The sequence below is a fragment of the Diplotaxodon limnothrissa genome, linkage group LG17 (assembly GCF_057381915.1).
Source record: "Diplotaxodon limnothrissa isolate DT_005_m linkage group LG17, D_limnothrissa_male_GT1.1, whole genome shotgun sequence".
In the NCBI taxonomy this organism is placed as follows: domain Eukaryota; kingdom Metazoa; phylum Chordata; class Actinopteri; order Cichliformes; family Cichlidae; genus Diplotaxodon; species Diplotaxodon limnothrissa.
This window is the reverse complement of record NC_140612.1, coordinates 29587630-29610785: the sequence shown is the minus strand read 5'-3', so window position 1 is coordinate 29610785 and position 23156 is coordinate 29587630. Positions and strand designations below refer to the sequence as shown.

The 23156-nt window shown below is 41.0% G+C and overlaps 1 protein-coding gene across 1 annotated transcript in view; it reads left to right on the top strand.

Annotated features, from left to right (window-relative positions):
- Window positions 1-21804, top strand: part of sema3aa (sema domain, immunoglobulin domain (Ig), short basic domain, secreted, (semaphorin) 3Aa) — a 37627-nt gene extending 15823 nt beyond the window's left edge. The window contains exons 4-17 of the mRNA XM_085376823.1: window positions 3531-3650; window positions 4408-4498; window positions 4591-4710; window positions 6614-6756; window positions 7263-7377; window positions 7472-7541; window positions 9912-10056; window positions 10155-10374; window positions 11808-11899; window positions 11996-12037; window positions 12279-12436; window positions 17588-17655; window positions 17752-17900; window positions 19051-21804. Of these exons, the coding sequence (XP_085232949.1) occupies window positions 3531-3650; window positions 4408-4498; window positions 4591-4710; window positions 6614-6756; window positions 7263-7377; window positions 7472-7541; window positions 9912-10056; window positions 10155-10374; window positions 11808-11899; window positions 11996-12037; window positions 12279-12436; window positions 17588-17655; window positions 17752-17900; window positions 19051-19767 (2250 nt within the window). The 3' untranslated portion in view covers window positions 19768-21804. The remainder of the gene's footprint in view (window positions 1-3530; window positions 3651-4407; window positions 4499-4590; window positions 4711-6613; window positions 6757-7262; window positions 7378-7471; window positions 7542-9911; window positions 10057-10154; window positions 10375-11807; window positions 11900-11995; window positions 12038-12278; window positions 12437-17587; window positions 17656-17751; window positions 17901-19050) is intronic.
- Window positions 21805-23156: the final 1352 nt, after the last annotated feature.

The following is a 23156-nucleotide window of genomic DNA, read 5'->3' as shown; positions in this document are numbered from 1 at the left end:
TTTTATTGGAAAATGTAAATAGGTGCAGAGATTTACTGAAACATCTATAAATATACATTATATATACAGTATTATAGGGTAAAGCTGAGTTTTTACAATTCTAATGAGCTTGAAAATCAATATTTGATATGACCAAAGCTTAAACTCTCCTGAGCCTTGATTTAACTTGGTTGCACACACGGGCATGGATAACTGGAGATACAACAGCCCAGACATTCCCGTTATAGTTATTTGAAGTCCACTCGAAGTCCGCGGCCTGGGGCACATGCATAGTTAAGGCATTGAATTAATTCATCAACTATGCATGTGCCCCAAGGACGGCGAGACCACATGCTCACAAAACACAGGCAGGCAAGTGGAGTCCAGTGGACTTGTGGATACAAAAAGTTTTCATGTAATTTCTTGAAATAATCTTAAGGAAAAGTTCTCCAGACTTTCTCTTGAAAAGCATTCAAAGGCTGTCTTTATTTCCATCCTCTGTCAAGGTGACTCCTTCAATAATATTGAGGTTCAGGCTCCAGGGAGAAAAGCAAATGACTGATAGTGTTCCCTTGTGTGTTTTTCTATCAAGATATGCTTTGCATTGGCAGTGTGTTTGTAATCATTGTCATGCTGCAGGATCAAGCCGTTTCCAATCAAATGCTTTCCAGATGGTACTGAATTGTCTATCAAAATCTCATGGTATTATTAATAATTCCATCAATTTTGATAAGATCCGCAGCACCACTGGCTGAAATGCAGCTCCAAACCATGACAGAGCTTCCATCATGTTTTACAGATGGCCGTAGACACTCACTGTTGTTCCTCCCTCCTGACCTCCTCCTTGACGACTTGAGCCGAACATTTAAACTTCGCATTTATCGCTTAATAAACGCTGCTGCTTTTCTTTCCACTTCTTGAGAAGTATAGCATACCACAGTCTTTTCTCCATATTTGCCTTCCATAAGAATGGCTTCATGACAGCTACCCTTCCCCTCAAAGCATTCCTAATGATGTTTTGATGAACAGTAGATTGATCGACTGATGGGTCAGATGCATCATTCAGATCCTGTGTCAGGTCAGCTGGAGTTTTTCTCATTTCTCATTAAGCAAATGATTCCCAGATACTGCTGTAGGTAGTTTTTAGGCCTTAAACTTTTTTGATATCTTCAAATTATCCAAGAGCATATGAAGGGTGGCTCAAACCTTTTGCACAGTACTGTGGTCAGTATATGGTTTTGAACCTCATATTTTGAAGCTCATTAGCAGTTTGGCTAATGCCATGCTAGTTTGTTTGAAATTACCATATTTATCAGCTAACACTAGCAATCCCTGCTAATTAAGGCAATGTACCAGAAATACTAGAATTTAGCTCAGCAGAACTGGAGCCTCATCTTCTTGGATGGGCTGTACCTCACAGTAGGTCATATTATTGATAATTTCATGTTTCAGAAAAACTAACAGCATAGATATTCAGTACAGTTTGTTTTTCTACCTTATGCTGTAGCGTCTTTTTTCAGCTATCGTTACAACCATGAGAAAATCAATGAAGTAGCCTCCTGTAAAACCACAAACTCTATTTTTTTTTTACACTTTTTACAATACAAACAAATGCATGGACAAGCTCATTTTTTTAACCTTCAAACAGACCTCCAGCTAACAACCTTGCTAAGCTATTTAACTCTCGGGCACAAAGATATGTGAGTGGTATTCATGCCTTTAAAAACAAAAAGTCAGTGGTTTTCCCAAAATGTCAAACTTTCTCTTCGTGCAGGTTACTGCTGAGGAGAAACAGTTAGAGCTAAAACAACAGTTTTTACCTTTTAGAATAATTACAGAAAATTCTGCTTTTTTTTGAGGGGGGGAGGCGGCTTTGCAGTGAGTGATCCCAGAGTTTATTTTGAGCAGCACTGGAAAGTGTCAGCATCCATTTACGGCTCATCAAATCATCAAAGCGAAATGTCTGCGAGCTTGAAAAGACTGAACAGATACATGTGTTTTAGGGAGGGAAGAAGAAGGATAATTTGGCTGCCTGTGTGACGAGGGCTGTATTTGCAAATCCCTGAGCAAATGTGTACTTATTTGTTAGGTAGATATCCAGCATGTATTTATAATTAGGCAAACCCCAGCCTAATCTCTTAAACACATGTGGCCAAATCAGCTCCTCAAGGCTGCTAATAGGCCTCCTACATTAACCAATCCCGTTGATTAGCACTCTAATAAACAGTCTCACACCACTGGGACTTTCAACACGCACTGCAGCGCCAACCCAAATATCCTCAGTAAATTCAAACATATGGGTCGTTAAAGATCTGTGGTAGATTTGCCTGATTTTCCTTACAGGTGGGATTTCCTTAAAAGAGACTCAATTTCACACACCAACTGGAAAGTCCCTGTTTAAAATTAAATTCCAGCAAATCTTTGCTATATTATATTCTGCTTTCTATTAGTCTCTATTTTCAGTTTTTCTCTAATAAAAACGTCAAGTTTATTTTCACAAAGCATACCAGTTAATTTAAACTTTATGATATGAAGGTGGCAATTGGCAGAATGAGGTTACTGTTAACATATTGGATCTTTCATGAAGACCAAAGGTCACAAAGTTGCATGTGGCTGTATAATATCCTACCCTGGTAACATTACAGCATAAACAAAGATAGGTATCACATTAACAAAAATGTATTCAAAACAGTTTTCCAGCCTTATATCTCACGGTATCCTGTAAGCCACAGCCTTATAGCCAAAAACTTCACATTTCTGGCCAAAATTTAGGTCTGTTTTATGCTAGTTTTTATGATTGTTTAACTTTATTGTCATGTGAAATGTGGTGTAAAACTTTATGCATGCTGTACAAAACTCCACCAGCCTGTAACAAAATTTAACCTTATGCCTGCAGCATAACTGCAGCATATTATAACCTTAGGATATATAAAAGTTATAAATAATTCAGTCTTTTAAAGTAATAGTTTAGCCATGCAACAGTAACTATAAAGTTATGCACTTCACACATATTGACATATAAACATATTAATATGAAGACGAATTATTATAGTCAAGCGATCTTCATGCATGCTGTAAATATAATATTCATATAATAAAAATATATTCTCAGTAATTGCAAGTTAAAAAAGTATTTTTATTATATTTAGGATTTGTGAAAAATTGTTTGCTTGCCACACTCCAGTCTCCAAAATAAAGAAAGGTTCTTATTTTTTACTTTTTACGGTCATAAAAATGCTTAAATTTCTAGCAAACTGCTATTAGAAGAAATGCAAATTTTACGTCATAATTTGGTAAAAAGTATTTGCATTAATATATCAAAAAAAACAACTATTTACATTTGACAATTACCACTGAAACCTGTGTGAACTTCATCACTAGAACAAACTTTATATCACCAACACCAGCTTGTGTAAAATTGGATTATTCACTGGAAAATCATGTTTTTTTCCACAGATAAACACAGTTTTTTCATTTGAATATGCCTGATCCGTATTAAGTTATTATAATAGCGGAGGCTTTATGTTCCTGTGTCTCATTTCTTTTTTTAGAAGGAGTGTTCTAACTTCATCCGTGTCCTTCAACCATACAACCAGACCCATCTGTACATCTGTGGCACAGGAGCCTTCCACCCCATCTGCGCTTATCTGGAAATGGGCAAGAAGGCAGAGGTAATTCATTCGGGGCTTTTATTGTAACCAAATGTTTTGGGGTTTTAATCAGTTATATATATGCAAAGGGTCATTTAAATCTTAAACTGACCATTCATTAAGAAGGCATGAAATGTGACAACAGCGCTATAGTAAATTCATGTGAGAGAAAGTCTGAGTATTGTCTGAAGTACAGCCGTGTTCATTCTCTCTGACGATTATCTTCTCATCAGTGTTGTCTTTTGTGCGAAGCAGTGGAAAAAAGCGGTCACTACATGGTTCAATTACAGCTGTCGAATATTTAACAGCCTTCCATCCTGCATTAAAGTTTAATCAGTCATCTTGAGAAACTTCTACAGGTTAATCAATGTACTAGCATGGATCCTGCCGTCCAGCAGTAGGGAGGGGTAGACCATAGAGGCGTTCACTTCAGTTTAAAGTAGTGCTGACAGTCTGTAACTGATTGAATAAATTAAAAGCCACCAAAAACTCACTCGCTTTTCTTTAAAAGACTCAGAGGTCGTGTCTGTTTTTACTTAATTTTACTGCTTATATTCCCTTTTTTGGTGCATTTGGTAACCAAGGGCAGCAGTGTAATAAAACATTTCTTGTTTCTCCTGTGTGGAGGAAGTGTTTTTTTGCATCCCACTCCCCCAAAGTAGCGCGCTATAATGAGAATGTATGGTAACTTGAAACACGTGCTATAAATGTACCTTTAACCATGCTCGTTGTGGCTTTCACTGCCCTCATTTCGATCTTTGACCTTTTCCCACCGCAGGACAACATCTTCCGACTGGCCTCACAATTTGAGAACGGCCGCGGGAAAAGCCCCTACGACCCCAAAATGCTCTCAGCCTCACTTCTCCTTGGTAAGTTTGATGTGTGCTTTTATTACTTCCAGGGAGGACGCAGTCACTTCAGAGCTGGTCATGTGTTCCTAACTATCCTTTCTCGCTGGCAGATGGAGAGCTGTACTCGGGCACATCTGCTGACTTCATGGGAAGGGACTTTGCCATTTTCCGTACGCTGGGAGATCATCATCCAATCAGAACAGAGCAGCATGATTCAAGATGGCTGAATGGTAAAAAAAAAATAAAATAAAATCGTAGAAGATGAGCTAAGAGTGAATTCTTTTGTTTCTCATGTTCAATTCAGCAGTTGAATTTTTCATCATGGTGTATTCTGCTGAACACTTCTCAATTATATTTATTCCTAGTAGCAACAGTTAAGTATAAACCACTTGAGACTGCAAAAACTAGATAACATGACTCAAAATACTTTGCTATTAAGGTAAAATTAGACCATTGTGGTCTCTATAGACCTCAACCTTTCCCTAAAAGCTGCATGGAAATCCCTGTCATTGGCCATTATTTGGAAAAGTATACCATTGAGCTTTTCAGCAGACTTTGAGACATTAAATTCTCTCGCAAGCCTCAAGTCTCCAATCATTTCCATTCATGTGCAGACATCAGATATCAGAGCCCATTCACAAAGTCAGTGGATTTGCCTGTGCTAGCAAGATTAGCGCTGCAGTGAGGGTTATTGACTGCTCAGTCTGTCTGGCTATCTTTCGGCACCGCAGAGGACTTAGGGAGCCACAAAAGGTCAGTTTGAACCTTTCCCTCAAGCTGTGCCATCCCCCCCCCCCCCCCCCCCCCCCCCCTCTTTCCCACAGAACTAATCCGCTCTTAGCTGTTTTCCTCCTGTAGTGGAGTCGAATTCCTCCCAGTCCCCCTCAACCGCCCACGTCCCCCTCCCCAGGCACCATCAAAAATCACAAACACTGGTCTCGCCAGTGCTGATTACTGTGACATATTAATAAAGAGCAGTATAAACCGAGGAAGTCATTGTTATAGCGTTAATCCTCATCGATCTTTCACCTTGTTCAAACAAATACGCTGGGGATTGTATCCATTCAGCTCGGCAGAATCCAGCGTCTTCTGCACAATGAGGGGATTGTAATTGCATGGATTACCGGGGTGGAGATATTCTATTGAGGCTTTATCAACAAGGTTATATGGTACTCAAATGTATCAAGAGAGAAACCAGGGAATGAATCCCTAATAGCAGCTGATTCTAAAAGGATTTGGGGTTAAACTGTAGTTTGGTAGTCCAGATTCATTTACGCATTCCTTCACATTTTAATGACCTCTTGCTTATATGGATGGTTGGATTTCCTTTGAATAAAGCAGCTTTTTGTTTGGATTATAGGTAATCAGTGGTATGACTTCAGTGGTCAGCAGCTTGGTTTTGTTTTATCTGTGGTGTGCGCACACAAATTTATGGTGGTCTGCATATAAGGGCAAACATTCATGATGGAAGTATGAAGTGTGTGCAGGTTGGGGGTACACACAATTCACAGCAGAGGTCTCGCACCTGCGCAACCCTTATAAATCTGCCTCCCACTTTGGCCACATGCTCCTTTTTCACAGCTACTCTATATCTGAAACGCCCATGGAGGTGTAACATGGCACTGCTTGTTTCTCTCCGCTTAAACCCCCGAGCTTTTGGACGTAGGCTCACTGCGGCGACTTTTCCTCGATTCCTACGCCCCCTTTATGCCAAAAGATCCCAGCCCTAAGGCCTTGGCTCCTACGTTTAGCTTTGATTTCCTCTTGCGCTTAAAGTCGGGATAAATTTATTCAAGTGTTACCCGGGACAATCAGAGCCATGTGTGTTTGCGAGGATGTGGTCTAGAGACAGGGTTTATGTGGGATTTGGATTTGGAGCGCTCACTTGAGGTAAAGTCACATACTATAACACCATGGTGTAAAGTGACGGGCTGCTATTACCGAGCCGTGACTGGAGAATATCGTGGGGGGGGGATTGGTTACAGAGGTGTAAAATAGGGGTGAAATGATTGTCACCGGGGCAGAGGTTGGATTGTAAAATTGTATTTGTGTGTCTGCTGGGGTGAGTTTATGAGTGTGAACAAAGTTTATGTGCTTTATTTGTTTATTTTTCCTCTATTTTCTTTCTTGTAGATCCCAGATTCGTAGGCATACACCTGATCCCTGAGAGTGACAACCCCGAAGATGACAAGATCTTCCTGTTTTTCAAAGAGAACGCCATGGACGGGGAGCACACTGGGAAAGCTACTATTGCCAGAATAGGACAACTGTGTAAGGTAACATCACACACAACCCCACAAAACTGTTATAACAGTGTGATGTGGTGTCAATACGATTCTGTTACACAAAAAAGTAGCATACTTCTTATAATGTGCCTTAGTTATCAGTTTATAAGCCCTTAAAAAGCCAGTTATTAACATGTACGTGTCCTAATGAGAAAATCAAAGTAATAATGAACAGCCAGAGTCATAGTTGCTGAAAAAAAGTTAACGATCATATGCCCATAGTTAACCTTTACCTTCCTTATAAATGCCTTATATAGTATAAGTTAGAGGTGGGAATCTTCAGACACAACGCCCCACAATACGATATTATCACAAAACTTCACACATGATACAATATAGAAGGAGACTGCAGTCCTATTTTTATTACTGCAATATGTTTTATAATCAGAAACTTAATACTTCTGTAACATTTTTAATAAATGTGATATTTGCAAGGACCTTACTAACAAAAGTGCATACGGAGGTTTGAGCTGACAGCACTTCAAATGTTGTTGCAGAATGACATGGGAGGTCACAGGAGCCTGGTCAACAAATGGACCACTTTTCTCAAAGCGCGGCTAATATGCGCGGTTCCTGGCGTCAATGGCATTGACACACATTTCGACGAACTGCGTAAGTGCGTTTTTATTTTATTTATTTGTGTCTTTGTTCGATGTGACCTCACCTCAGAGCTTCACCTTCACACATTATTCTTCTCGCTGTTTAGAGGACGTGTTTCTCATGAGCTCCAAGGACCCAAAGAATCCAGTTATCTACGCCGTATTCACCACATCCAGGTACAGTCTTTTGCCCTTGACCTCCAAAGTGAGCATGCAAGGGTTTCAAATGTTCAAACTGCGTGACAGATGCTGGTAGTATCAGAATTGTTTTGTTGATGTGTTGCTAAGAGATCAGAAAGACTCGATTATTTCAACGGTCAGCCTTCCTGTATAGGTTTCATCCTCTGCATTTGAAAAACACGCGCCTCGTATTTCTTTTCAAGAAGCCTTTCTTTTCTCCTCCTTTATCCTGCCCCTTTATCTGTAATTTCCTAACCATTTTAAATGGCACGGCACGATGCAAGCGACCAAGTGCGCCTCTGTCAAATTCCCAGACGGCGCTCTCGTAATCCACTTACAGGTGTCTCACGGATGCTTTTCTCTCCGAGGGTAGCCCTCCCCTCGTCTCAGATTTGGAGATTGCTTTTATCCGATTCCCCAATTCCTCACTACCTGTCCTGTTTTTCACTGAAACCTTGGCAGGCTTGTAGGAAAATCAGATTATGGAGCAGGAGGGAGCGAGAGAAACATGATATTCACTTAACAGAAATCCACGGGGGGTTTTTGTTGTTGTTGTTTTTTTTCCTCCCACCCCCCTCGGCCACCGCCCCAGCTTCGAATGGGGTTTTCAGAAGCCGGGTGTGTCTCTACTGAAGCATGTGGAGAGGTGAAGGCATGGGGCAGGGCAGATAAGTGAGTTGAAATGGCACAGATGGTGGCACTTATCGTGATGATGAAGATGGTGTGTGTGTGTGTGTGTGTGTGTGTGTGTGTGTGTGTGTGTGTGTGTGTGTGTGTGTGTGTGTGTGTGTGTGTCCGGTACTGTTTCTGCACTGCTTCATCAATCACTGCTAATGATAAGACGAGCTGAATAGAGGAGCGGTGCAGGCTAACGCATGGTGACAGGCGCCTTGCTTTACCAGACCTGTTTGGCTTTTCACTGCTTTCAGGGATGTATTAAAACCCAGAGGTTGGTGGGCGCTGGTGGGCGTACACCCACGTATCCACGTCTGCCCACACACGCACGCACACACACGCGTACACTTTAAAATTCAATTATGGGGCATTGAGGAATTAGAGTGGTTTAATTGGTTTTCTAAGTGGCCGGTTTTCAGAGATGAATAGAGCAGAGATTCAGAGGGACCGGCTTTTAATATCACTGCTTAATGAGGCACAAAGAAGCTGCCACTGACAGATCAGTGTCTGATTGTGTACCTCTGTGTGTGTGTGTGTGTGTGTGTGTGTGTGTGTGTGTGTGTGTGTGTGCGTGTGCATTCTAGGGGTGAATTTGCATGCCTCTTTCTGTGTGTCTGTGTGTATCTGCACAAACACATTTTCACCCTTCTTCATAAGCACAGATATTGGAGCGTCTTTTTTTTGCCCCTGGAGTTAATTGAATTTCTCTGTAATTAACATTTTCAAATGCTAATCCATTCATCTTCCATGCTTTGTGGAGTACTGTCGGCTGTGTGTTTGCCAGCCACATCCCTAATTAGGCTGATACAACTTCCCATTGCAGTCAGCAAGACAAAGGACATCTCGAATCATTTTGAAGCATTCGGTTCCTGCAAGTGAAGGAGATTTGCTGTCCAAAAGAAAATCTGTAATTGTAAAATGTGACACCTGGAAAGTAAATGAATGATTATTTGGGGGGCATTTATCCTCATAAAGTAAATAATTCTAAATCTATAAAACTGTGAAATAGATGAATAGATATGACGGAAGGTTTATAGACTTCACGCTCTCCAAAGACTGCAAGCATCGTGCTTATTCTGTCATAATCTCCACAAGAATATTTAATAACTCTTGTGGAGTATGCATGTTGGAATATTCATGTGAAACTCCCCGATTCTCCCATTTAATGACTCACGACTCAAACTGCTGTCTTCTGGATGACCCGCGAAAGAGCTTAAATTGAAAAAATAAAATCCACATCACTTCCCTTTTTTTTTAGCATGATTGATCGACCTTGCCTGCTTTCCTTGTGAAAGCAAAATCCACCCATCTGGCTCAAACAAATGCTCACAAAATATTGGAGGGGATTTCAAATATGCTCTGAACCAGGTCTCCTGGTTTGTTGGTGGTGTGCCCAAATTCCTGTCTGTTCTCAAGAGGCTGGAAGCAATCAGAGAGACGTTCCAATCTGTCATTGCTGTACTCAAGTAATGACAACTTTGCTCCGCTCTGTCTTTGTGCGATGATGGGTCATTTTGTTGTCTTTCTTCAGTTTTTAACAAGCTCCTAATCCCTGTCTTGTGACCGATCATTTATGAATCCCCTTTGTTTGTCTCTGTCATCTCTTTTATTTCACCACCCTCTTGCTTCCTACCCCTCTTGATCCTTAAACTCACCCCTTCTGGATTTATTTCTTTTTCTCTCCTTCCACAGTAACATATTTAAAGGCTCAGCGGTGTGTATGTACAACATGGCAGACATCAGGAGGGTTTTCCTGGGTCCCTATGCCCACAGAGATGGACCCAACTACCAGTGGGTGCCCTTCCAAGGGAGGGTGCCCTACCCTCGCCCTGGAACTGTAAGGCAATTTAGCAAAAATGTTGTAAATTTTTAAGTAATAATGAGACATTATAAGACGATATTAGAAGAAACAAACATATCACGTCTTGATCTCAGTGCCCCAGCAAGACATTTGGAGGTTTCGATTCTACGAAGGACCTTCCGGATGATGTCATCACCTTCGCCAGGGGTCACCCTGCCATGTACAACCCGGTGCACCCAATAGGGGGACGACCCATAATGGTACGCACAGACGTGGACTACCAGTTTACCCAGCTGGTGGTGGACAAAGTGGAGGCAGAGGATGGGCAATATGATGTCATGTTCATTGGCACAGGTATGCAACAGATGACACTGCAATAAATATACTGCTTCTATATGTTTATTTCAGGGTGGTCCGCCATAGGTACTTTTGGCATATACTGCAAACAAAATCTGTTCAAATAAAATCCAGTGTATTGTTTTAAAATTAAAGACATTTTTAACCACAGATAGATTTTTACAGATATTTCCACTCAAAAACAGACACTGAAAATTACAATAATATTTTTCTTTTTTTTTAACTGACTTTTAATTAATTTTTCAATTTTATTTTTATTTACAGTGTACTGGCATCAGTATCTAATACTCTTAAAAAGCTTGATCTCACTAACAAATGTCTATGTTGAAATAGGGGGAGCTTGGGTGAAGATGGGTTTCAAAGCAGCTTGCAGAATCCAAATTTCACTTTTTGAGATTGCAACCCGAGTGTGTAAAAGGATATCATCATGAGCCATCACATGGCATTAGTATCAGTTGATGTACCAGTTGATTCCAATTAACTTCTTGGCCTGAACCACTGAGCTCAATTTGTTTTTAATTAAAATGGGATTAAAATAATCAGAAATTTGGGGAAAGACAACTAACGACTAACAGGACCGTTAGTCATAAATTATTAGGGATTTTTAATGGAATATCTGTCTAGGCACACAAAGACCCCTCCTGTGTTCCAGTGGTTCTTTGTGGTACTTAATTCCAGTTTATCAACTTTATAAAGCTGACTGATCGGTGGGAAACCCCTTTCTCAGTGATGTTAGCACATCTGAAAACTGTTGTACTGATTAAAGGAGCAAAATGTTTGGATAGTTGAGCATCTGGATTATTGTAATGGACAAAGAAAAGACATTTCTTTGAAACTCACAGAGTATCATTGTTCCAGGAAATAAGAATAGAGAGAGAAGTGGGAGGCCTCTTTGTGCACATCTGAGAAAGAGCACATCAGAATCTATAGTTTGACAAACAGATGCCTCGCAGTGCCTTTACCTGGCAGCTTCATTAAATGGCAACTGAAAAACACCAGTCTCAGTGTCAACAATGAAGAGAGTCCTGGATGCTGGCTTTTCTCTGCAGAGTTATAAAGAACAAGCTGTGTTTTAGACTGGGCAATAAAATAGAAAGATTAGGATGAGTAAAAGAACACGGACGTTGAACAGAGAAAGACTGGAAAAAAAACCAAACAGAAAGAAAAGTGACTGAACAAAGGAAAATATGCTGGAAAGCTTAATGCACTTGTCCGGCATGTCGAAGATTCCAGAGAATCTATTTTAATCATTTTTAATTTTTTGATCTATTTCCATGTTTCTTCTTGCACTTAACATGTATTTTGAAGAAGGCACACACACGTATTTCTAATCTATTACTTAAACCGTACATACATGCACCACGGATGTTAATCTATGACCAGCACAGGCCTGCATGTACACTAACTGTATGCTGTCTTTTGCATTTCAGATACAGGAACAGTGCTGAAGGTGGTTACGATCCCCAGAGAAAGCTGGCATGACCTCGAGGAAGTTGTATTGGAAGAGATGACTGTCTTTAGGGTATGACGTTTTGTAATTGCGTGCTAATAGCCTTCCTATAAAAACACATATTGTCCGTAGAAGTGGTGTTAAATGGGGTTTATTTGCTTTGTACAGGAGCCTACTCCCATCACTGCTATGGAGCTGTCCACCAAGCAGGTAAAAACTTGCTTTCTCACTTTGTAATTAATCCAAAAGCTGTTGACAAGGGTAAAGGTCCACGTGAAACAAAAAAGCGAGAAATTCTCGGTCTTTAAACATACACTGTTACCCATAAGCAAAGAATGTGCCCACTGAGAACTAAACCCACAAGCACCTTCTTTTTTGCAAGAACCCTTCCAACTGAGGCGCACAGGAACATTTAATTTTTACATCCTTGCTCTCTCTCTGACTCCCACAGCAACAGCTGTACCTTGGCTCAGCCCTGGGTGTATCACAGATGTCTTTACACCGTTGCGAAGTGTATGGGAAAGCTTGCGCTGAGTGCTGCCTGGCCAGAGACCCTTACTGCGCCTGGGACGGTGCTGAGTGCTCGAGATACTTTCCTACTGCCAAGAGGTAGGAGCCGGCAATCGCTAAACACCCTTCTTTAACCTTTATGTATCCTCGGAGGGTTTGCTGAGCATGCACGCTGCTTTTCAACAACATCCTGTATTAATGTCGTCACATGCAGTCACACCTGGGACTTATCAGTACACCTGCATTCTGCTGTTTTGGTTGGCTTTAAAACAATTGGTTTTAAATGTTATGCTCAAGGGCATCCTGATGTGCAGCCTCATTTCTCTAGCGTCAGACCTCCACTGGCTTATTAGTAAGTGTGGCGACTCCCAAAAAACAGACACAGATAGCCATTGTATGCCAAAACTTCTAAACATGGAAGTAATCTGAATATTACACCAGCACGAAATTGAGTCATTAAACACACATACGCACTAATTATGCGTTCCAAGAAAGTACAATCCAGCAACTTAGCCAGTAACAGTTGTTCTGAGTTGTGCTTCAATCATCCTACCAACCAAGACGCATTAAGAAATATGCACAAATATCCAAAGACAAGCAAACACACAATAAATTATAGCCACCAGGAGCTGCCTGACCACTTCACCCTTCAGCCAGGAGGAACATACACTCCCTCAAATTACCCTCTGTTGTACCCAGCAGGATTAAGCTGACCACTACACCACTACTACCCTCCCATACACACACATGGCGCGACACCCCCACGTTGTCTCATTCATCTAGAACTTCTCACACCAACAGAAGTAGGCCAGTGGGTATACTCCAGCTTGGCAAGATTACAGACGAGGTGGCACACCCCATGTTTAAAGTGGGGACAGGCTTCTCTCAGCTCTCCACTGCACTGCAAATATTTTCGCTACCAGAATGAGAACCAGACACCCAACCTTGCACGTGCTCAGATGGCCAAAAAAGACAGGAATGTTAGCCCAGGAAATGTACAGACGAGGGACACGTGTGAAAAAAGTGGGATGTAAGTGGTCATAATTTTGTGTGGAGAATTCACACAAACATGCTGAGCATTTTTTATCTTGTTTTTTTTGTTTGTTTGTTTGTTTGTTTAGTCTTTTTTTTAAACCTTCAGTGGTTCTACTTTTTATCCCTACCTTGGTTCTTTCTCTTCTTTCCAGCCCTTGCCTCATGTTTGGCTCGCACCCAATTTGAATTTTGCAGCCGCCATCAGCGTTTTTTGAACCATGACAACTAGGAACTAGGGAGCCATTCACAGCTAGTCAGTAAAGCCAGACTTTGAAAACGCCTTGCCATCGCATTAAAAAGCCAAATCACACAGTAGACTTTTTCATATGGAGAGGACAAAGACTGGGCCTGCTTTTACAAGGCGTTTCAAGGGCAAAACAATGCTGTATGTGTTTCATAATAACGGCTCGTCGGAAGGCAATGAAGCGCACTGTTTCACTGCTCAGCAGGTTTATGTTTCTTACATTCTGCTGTTTTGTTTTTTCATCCATGTGATTTAACAGTGGAGTTAAAGGTTGAGTTAGTGCCTGTTTTCTTGGGAATTGGGTAAACATTGCCCCCAAGTGGTGAGAATAAAAAAGTACATAAGAAATAACTTGTCATGTACAGCAATGATTCCCAACCAGGTTACCAGTGTTGGGTAAGTTACTTTAAAATAGTAACTTAGTTACATTACTAGTTACTTCTCTCAAAAGTAACTCAGTTACTTCAAGTTACTCGTTACTTTCAAAGTAACTAGTTACTAGGGAAAGTAACTTTGGTTTTACTCATAATTCTCTTGTTAATGTATTGCTTCCATAACTTTGCCAGTCTTCTAGCTTGCTTACTTGCCACAAGTGCACTGTGCCACCTACCAATAGAAAGGAAAGGATAATGTGCATATTTCCACTAGAGAAATCCCACGCCTGGACCGTCATTGACTGCTGCCATGATTCTAGCCTACGTCACAGTGTCATGTGCGCCTTTTACATCAACACAAAAACTGCAGTCGTGGTGCTTTGATTGTACTCAGAACTCGGAAATTCTGCCTTCTGAATAGGAAGATGTAGGTAACACCAGACTGCAGATGAGCTGCATACAGGGCTGGACTGGGACAGAAAATTGTCCCGGGCATTTTGACTAGAGACCGGCCCACCATTATAGGAAAAATCATAAAGCCTTTGAATGAAAATAAACACTGTTGTGACAGTGATGTACACTGTTTTGATGGTATATATGCATCAATCTATCAATCGTTTGTTGTAAGATTCAGATTATTATTTTTTAAAAGCTAGACATTTTAAATGAGAATAAGAAAGAAAAGTATTTCTTTGTGCCCCCCTCTCCCTGTTAATGCCCTACCTGGCCCCCTGGCAACACTTTGCTAGACCCGCCCCTGCACAGTTACCAGCTGTCAGCTACGTAGAAAAGGATCCTGGTGTTATTTGTCTCTCAGAAACAGTTCATAACTTCAACTCATTCATGTCACCTAAAAGGTAAACCTGTTTCTCCATCACCTGTTCAGCTCTGATGATTCAGTAAGGACATCTCCTGGTTTCATCTTCATGTTTCCCTCTCACCAGATAACCAAACCATATCATGACCAGCATCTTTTTTACAGCTGTGGCTCCAGCAAACATCAGCTGATACTAGAAATTAATATTAAATAAATTCTAACAACAGCTGATCAAGCAGGTGTCGCATTTATGTGACTGCGTTCATTCAGACTTGGCGCATGCTTAAAGTGATATATTAATGTTGCAGTGTTTGGTAAGATTTTATGGATGGGTTGTATGGAAGCCCCAAACGCAATTTCATTGTTCTTGACAATGACAATAAATAAATAAATACTAAATACTAAATACTAAAAGTGTTGCTGTTGTTTAGCGCGACATCCGCTGGTTTCCTCTTTCGGCGCAAAGTGAGCGATAAACAAACAAGAGAGCCGATCAGCTGATCACTGATCAGTTTTCATGATTGAAGTAGAAACGGGAGAGGGAGGGGGAGAATGAGAGAAGAAGAGGCAGCTGTGCAGCAAAGACACAGAATAAATCCAGCTTTGTGCCTTTTCCATTGTAGCTGAATTACGGGACAAACTGTTCCTTTTCACCTCAATAAGAAACGCGTAATATTTTCTCTGAATACCAGACGGGATGGTTGGCAACTCTAATAACTTATGAACAAAATAAAGTTCAACATCATTAACGTCATAGCACCATCCAGCTGTATAGAAACTCCGTCATGCTAGCTAGCACGCAGTACGGAAAAAGTCAGCACAACGAAAATAAACTACACCTAAACTCGGTTTATATCTGACCCAGAGAGACTGCAGGTCATAACTTCTTACCTGAAGTTCAGTTCACACTTGGACCGGCGGCCGCCTCGGGTCTCTTTTCCTTCTGCGTCCCTTTTCCTTCATCCACCTGCTGCCTCCACCACTTTCTAATGTTACTGAATCTGTGGAAGCTCCGCGATAGCCACTACATGAAGTAACGAGTAACGAGCCAATCTAAATCCCAGTAACGAGTAACGCGTTCCTGATTTTGGCATAATAACTAGTTACCGTGCTCGTTACCACAATAATAACGTAGTTACTGTAACGCGTTACTTAATAACGCGTTAGTCCCAACACTGCAGGTTACAAATATACCACTGGATACTTGCAAAGCTAATCTTAGATAAGTTAAGTAAAAGTATAATTTACTAAGTAGTAGCAGCCAAAAGAAATTCATAGAAGATATAAATAAAAAAGCAATGGAAACAAAGTGAATAAACGGTTAAGATCTCTCACTTACTGTAAAACAGTTGAACAGTTTTTACCTGATAGCATGGGTAATGATTTTCAATAAAATTTTATTTATATAGCCCCAAATAACAACAACAGTGGCCTCAATGTGCTTTATATTGTAAGGTAATAACCCTGCAATAAAGAAAACTGAGAAATTAAACAGAAATCTAATGACATGGGTCAACAAATGAAACAGTTGCAACACATTCAGTAACTAAAAAGATGTTTTTGTTGGGGGTTTTTTGCTAAATGTACAACTAACTATTAGCTAATGTTGTATGTTAAAGGCTAAATAGCATTTGGATAAAAAGTGATTTGTTGAATTTGTTAGCTAACAGTGTCGGCTAACTCTTAGCTAAACGTTATGGAGAAGCAGGTCAAATCTGTTCACTGTTTGTGTAATTATATAGCTATGAAATCAAGTATTAGCTTACAGCAATGGAATTGGAAGCTAATAGTTACATGTGGTTAAAAGAGTTAACTGACAGTAATTGAAACATTTTAGGATTGTCCAGATCCACTTTAATTAGTACAGTTAAACTCATTTATGTACAAAAAAGAGTTGGGTTCCACATAATTCCACAATCTTCCAGCAAATTCACCCCAAGGTCAGACCTCGCAAGGCTCAGATAAACTGTAAAAACTTTAAGGGCAACATCTCCAACCCTAACATTTAGCATGCCAACTGAGAGTAAAGATGATAACAGTACAATTGAAAAAGGACTCAAATATGTATGCCTTGTGTGGTGTGATCACCTGGAGAAAGTTTCTTCACTCTAAAAAGAACATGACAGCATAGCTTAGGTTTGCAAAATTGCATGTGAACAAACCACTAGACTTCTGGAATTGGCCATAATGCACAGTACCATGTTTGGAGAAAACCAAACACAGCATATCAGTGCAAACACCATAAACCAACAGCCAGCACGGTGGTGGGGTATTAATTTGGGTTTGCTATACAGCCCCAGGACTTAAGCAGCTTGCAGTCACTGAGTCCCCCATGAACTCCTCTGTGTACTAAGGTATGCTAACGTGCGGTCATCTGTCCGACAGCTGAAGCTTGGCCGAGACAAGATCACCCAACAGGTCAATGACTCCAAGCATAGCAACAAATCTGTAACAGAATGGGTGAAAAAGAAAAGAGAAAAGTGTTGCAGTGATTCAGTCTAAGTCCAGCCCTCAACCTGATTGAAATTGATCTCAAGAGAGCTGGACCTAAATGAATGCTAACAAATCTGAATGAACTGCAACAGTGCTGTAAATAAGAGTGGGCCAAAATTCCTCCACAATGATGTGACAGACTGATGAAGTCATACAGAAAACTAGTTATTGCTGCTAAAGGTAGTGCTGCAAGCTACTGAATCATGCAGTTTACTTAGTTTTCCACAGGTCCTCATAGCTGTCTGTTTCCACCACTTCCATTCAGTTTCACTGTCGTTTTTTCACAGGCGAACCAGACGGCAAGACATCAGAAATGGAGATCCTCTTTCCCAGTGTTCAGACCTTCAGCATCACGGTACCTTAATAATTTCATACAAGCACATACACACTGTCTCCTCCTCATGCCATTTGCGTCTCATTAGTCTGTCTGCATGTGCTTTGCATTGAGCAGATGACATGGATGGCTTAGGGGACAGCGTGGAGGACAGGAGTGTGTTTGGTGTGGAGAACAGCAGTATGTTTCTAGAGTGCAGCCCCAAGTCTCAAAGAGCGCTCATCTACTGGCAACTGCAGAAGCCCAACGACGAGCGCAAGCTTGAGGTGTGTATGCCTAAGATGACTTGCTAATATACTGCTAGATGATTATAAAATATATTACACATAGTTAGATTTCTTCAGACAAAATATCTCCATCCAGGGCTCCACCTTTCCTGCTCCATCATGTAGTGACTTATGACACTTCTAATCTTTAACCTCAGAGACCCAAAAGGGTGAAAACCACTGGGTGTGGGTGTTTAGATTAACTTTTGTACTGCGGCTGTATTTTTATAGCTGGCCTTTCTAGGCGTGGTATTTTAGGTACCAATAAGCAAAGAGAAATACGATACAAAAAAGTCCAGCTGTGTAATAGATCCACAAGTCAGAGGGTGTATTAAATGTGAAACACAGCCGTTAATAATTTTATATGGAAGGATATTACTGTTTCAGCAAAAAATAGTGTTCAGCTAAGAAATTAACCTAATAAGAATTTGCTGTGCCCACCCACACTTGCTGCATGATTTGCTGCTAAGTTTAAGCCAGCTTCTACTTTTTCTGGACAACATCACTCTGTGCTGACAGCCCAGGTGATTGATGTAGCTGCAGTTTTTCCAGTGTGAAGCAGCGTTAGCTTGAAAGGAACCTTTGGAGTTTGCTTCAATCTTTCTTACCAATACTCATGTATTCAGTGAGACCTGAAACAAGGCATTTCCTTTGAACCCTTGTTCATTGTTCTTCTTCTTTCCTGACCAAATTTGACATTATAATGTAAAACGTGTTTTCTTTTTCTGATGTGACTTTCCTCGGTTAAGTGATACCAGCTGTAGAGATATATCCCTTCCCCTGAATGTAAGGGGGGTAAATGGCAGTATCTCCTTCCAGAAATCCTGATCTGATTATTAGAAATTGGTTTGGGGGTGTAATTTAATAGAAGGAATATTGTATAGTTCTGTCACAAAACTTCTCACATCAAACTTTATGGATTTTTCTGAGTAACTGGGTCATGATTTCTGGAAAGAGTTTTTCTAATGGGTTATTTTTGGGTAGTTTTGAGCAGTGCAAGACAAGTGTGAATTAATTGAGTCAGACATCTCTGATATAGATTATCGAATATGTACGTTTAAAAACTCTGGTTCATTCTCATGTTCCATCTTTATTTTTTTCAGTATTTTCACCCATTGTGTTCTTTGTCTTCCTCTTTGTTTCATTTCAGATAAAGCTAGATGACCGAGTGCTGCGTACAGACCAAGGTCTGCTGATACGCAGCCTCACTCAGTTTGACACCGGGGTCTACCATTGCCAGGCTGTGGAACACGGCTTTATCCAGCCTCTTCTACGCCTCAACCTCCAGGTCATCCCCACCCAGAGATTGGGTGACATCCTGCCTGGAATTCCTGGCGCGGGAGGTGGCGCAGGTCACTCGGCCAAGCACAGGATGTGGTACCGAGATTTCCTGTCTCTCTTGGACCACCCAGAGCTAAACAGCGTGGAGGAGTTTTGTGACAGAGTGTGGAAGAAAGAGCGCAAACAGAAGAGGGTGAAGACACCTAACGGCAACAGTCAGGGCAAGCCTGACAGCGCAGGCGGGTCCAACTCTGCATTACAGCCTAGAGCTTTAGCCCCCACTGCTCAGAAACAGCAAGCCAGTCCACCTCTCAGTCGGCCATGGCATCAGGCTGGAGCTCTAACAGTAGAAGAGCCAACACTCAGTCAGAATACCCAAAAGGGTATATTGAGCAGTGAGGCACCTAAGAACAACCAGAAAACCCAAAATGGCCAGAAGGGGCAGGCCAGGCTAGCTGGTTCTCAGCTCGCAGGGGGATCTCGGGCGAGCAGCCAACATGCAACCAAGTGGAGACGGATGCAGGAAAATAAGAAGGGACGCAACAGGAGGACCCATGAGCTTCAAAGACCTCCACGCAGCGTTTGAAAAAAAAGAAAAGAAAAAAAAAGGACACATTATACCAGACCGACACACATGCAAGCACAAACCCACGCATCCACACAAAAACACACAAATACGTTCTATAGATGCAATGTGTGATTCAGTGACCTCTCCATAACAGCAGAAAAAGCAAAACATCTGAAACACTTTTTAGGTAGAAACATGAACTCCACACATGTAACGTCAGTGAAGCTCTCATTCAGACACAAAAGCACACAACCTGTGAAAAGGACAAAGATGAGAAGAGGACTGAAAAACTGGAATGCATACTGTAAATGTGTGAGGATATGCTGGTTGCCTGGGATACTGGCTGGCAGACACTTCAACCTCCTGTACATAAGCTACTAAAATAAGACCGGGACAAAAAAAATGTTTAGTGAGGTGTTTGTTGGTAAGCAAATGGACATAGCATGCTGGGAGGACAGCCGTGGAGACGTTGAAAGAAGCGGGAATTCAGTGCGAGCCGCTGGCCCGTTTGACCTGAGCATAGAACTGCTAAAAGAAAAGGATTCAAAACTCTTATTTTGAAGAACTGCTTGAGAGGAGAATAGAACCTCTCATGTCGTCTTTCAATTCAAGACGAGCAGCACGCTCACAGGAGGGCACAGAGGGGCTGCGGTTCGCCTCGACATGTGCACAGATGGCACCGGTGTTTTTCGCAGGACAGAAGCATTATTAGATGGAGAAATGAAAAAAACACTGCAAAGTCATGCAACTGTGCAAAAGTGCTTCATCATAACCCTCTCCAACTGAGGCTCGGAAAGCATCGTGCATGTTGTTGTTATGTTTTAATAATAAGCTAATTATTTTAAGAGGCTCTTTTTTTTTACACCCTTCCTAAAAAGCAAAAAGTTACTACTTTTTTTAAAATTTGCTTTCCTTTCGAAACCAGTGCTTCTACTTTTGGGGGGCAAAAATTGCAGGCGACATAGTAGTCTTCAGCGTGCGTAACCCCTTCTGCTCCCAAGGATTCTGTGTATAAGTTATTTTGTTGTTGCTTTTTCTGGGATTTATAGGGCACAAATCCCAGTTGTCCGCTATGCTAAAAGCCCAGTCTGAAACAAGACTGCCAGTTGTTTGTGTACATATATACGACAAACGTAACTCTCTGTGTATATACAGTACATATACAGTACAAGAACACCACTTGATTATTATTTATTTGCTCATTGTTTTGTGAAAGGGTTGCATTTATTTTTGATATTATGGTATTTTTGGCTCATCGGTATATTGGAGAAACAATGGCAACAGCAGCAAAAAAACAAAACAATTTTGATGGACCAAGTGGCCGGATGTCTGTGTGTCAAGAAGGAATCCCCCTTTTTGAGGGAGCTGAACATGAATTAGAAGCATGAGTGCAGGGGTTTGCGTGTTCATTAAACAAAACGTCTGACAGAGATTCCACCAACAATAAGCACAATTTTGTCTCTTTTTGCCTTTCATACCAGATCATCTCACTGTTTTCCTCTTCTTTTATTTTCTCCCGATCCCATCAACATTTTTCATCCAGTAGCTATTATGTGTAAGATAATTTCCCCAAACTGAAAAACATTAGCTGTGAATTTCTGTAAGAAATAGTGGAGAAAAATGTTAAATCTAGTCTGAGGAGAAGACACATTATACTGCATGTGAATGCTACCTACAGTAAGTGCATCTTTTTTATTGTCTTTTTACGTGTTTTGTGTGAGAGGTTAAAAAAAAAAAAGAAAGGGAAAAAAAAAATTCCTCAACGCAATGTGTGAATTAATTTTGCTAAACAGTGATATTAACAACTCATGATATCCTAGCCAAAGCTGTTTTAAGGTCCAAGCTCCTTAATCTTTGATTCAACAATGGTACCTCCTGTCTCCCCGCGCCCTCTGAGTTCATGACAAGAGTAATGTGTCAATGCAATAAATTAGGGCAAGATAGTGTTCCCTACCAACGCTCAAAAGTTTGTTGTGTCCCTAATCTGGTCTTTCCCTCAGAGTTAGAAATGTGAGAGAGCTGAAAGTTACCACTGCTGTAACACAGTTCTTTTTGGCATGCATTCAGTTGTCTAAATAAACATCTCTGTTACAAGAACAAGCGTCTTTGTTCTCATTCATGCCAAAAAAAACCTTTCGATCCACCCTCACCCTCCTACAATTAAAGGTCCCAAGGGCACCCTTCTGACCCTGGAATGTGTCTCTCAGGTTTCTGCTCATAACACCATGTAGATTCATTCTTTCATGTGTGTATACACCTGTTTTGTTGTTGTTGTTTGTTTGTTTGTTTTCAAGTTATGCTCTAAAATTGATATTCCTAATGTCTGTTGCGTTACACTCCGCCATTCCAGAGCTGGACTTTCCTGAGGAGAGGTGACTGGCCATGCCTTTCAAGACATCACAGTAGGCTGCCAACCAAAACAGCTCATTCAGGCACTTTATTACTGATATAAGGAAAAAAGCATGGCCTTTTCTCTGATTTTGAGAGCCTATAGAAGAAGTGACTCTTGCATAATGGAACCCTTTTTACAATTGAGACAGTTGTGTGTTAGTTTGAGAAAACACAGCTATGTCATTCTGATTAAATAATTACATTTTTGTAATTTTGGATTCTGACTGCATTTAAAGTCATGTTGGAAGTCTAGACCCACCAGCATTGGATTCATCTTCGGGGAACGTCCACACAGAAAATGAATTTCTGGAGAAGAGTCACTGTTTATTTATGCTCAACTTCATTAGGTAAACTGGCTGAACTAGGTGGTTCGCATTGCACCATCAGCCTGAACTTCTGCTACATGGCAGAAAGGATCCATGCTTTCACGTTGTTAATGCCAAATTCCGACCCTACCATCCAAATGTTGCAGCAGAAATAAAGAATCAGCAGACCATACAATATTTTTCCAATCTCCCGTTGCCCAATTTTGGCGAGCCTGTATGAATTGTAGCCTCAGCTTCCTGTTCTTAGCTGAAAAGAGTGGTGCCCAGTGTGTTTTCTGCTGCTGAAGCCCATCTTCTTCAAGGTCTGACATTCAGAAATTCTCTTCTGTATACCTTAGTAGTGGTTATTTGGGTTATTTGTTGCCTTCCTTTCAGTTGGGAGCAGTCTGGCCCTTCTCTGGATTCAGCAAGGCATTTTTTGCCCAGAGAGCTGCCTTTCAATGGATATTTTCTTTCTTTCTTTTTTCCCTCAACATTCTTTGTAAAGCCGAGAGATGATTGTGTGGAAAAAACATTCAGATCAGCAGTTGGTGAAATATTTTAATACTCTATTTGAACTTCAACAGGTAGTCTTCACCATACTGAAATGCATCGAGCTGCTGCCAGAAATTGGCATTAACATACAGTTGGACAGGTATCTCTAATGAAGTGGCCAGTAAGTGTATTTTAGACAGATGAAAGCTCTACTGG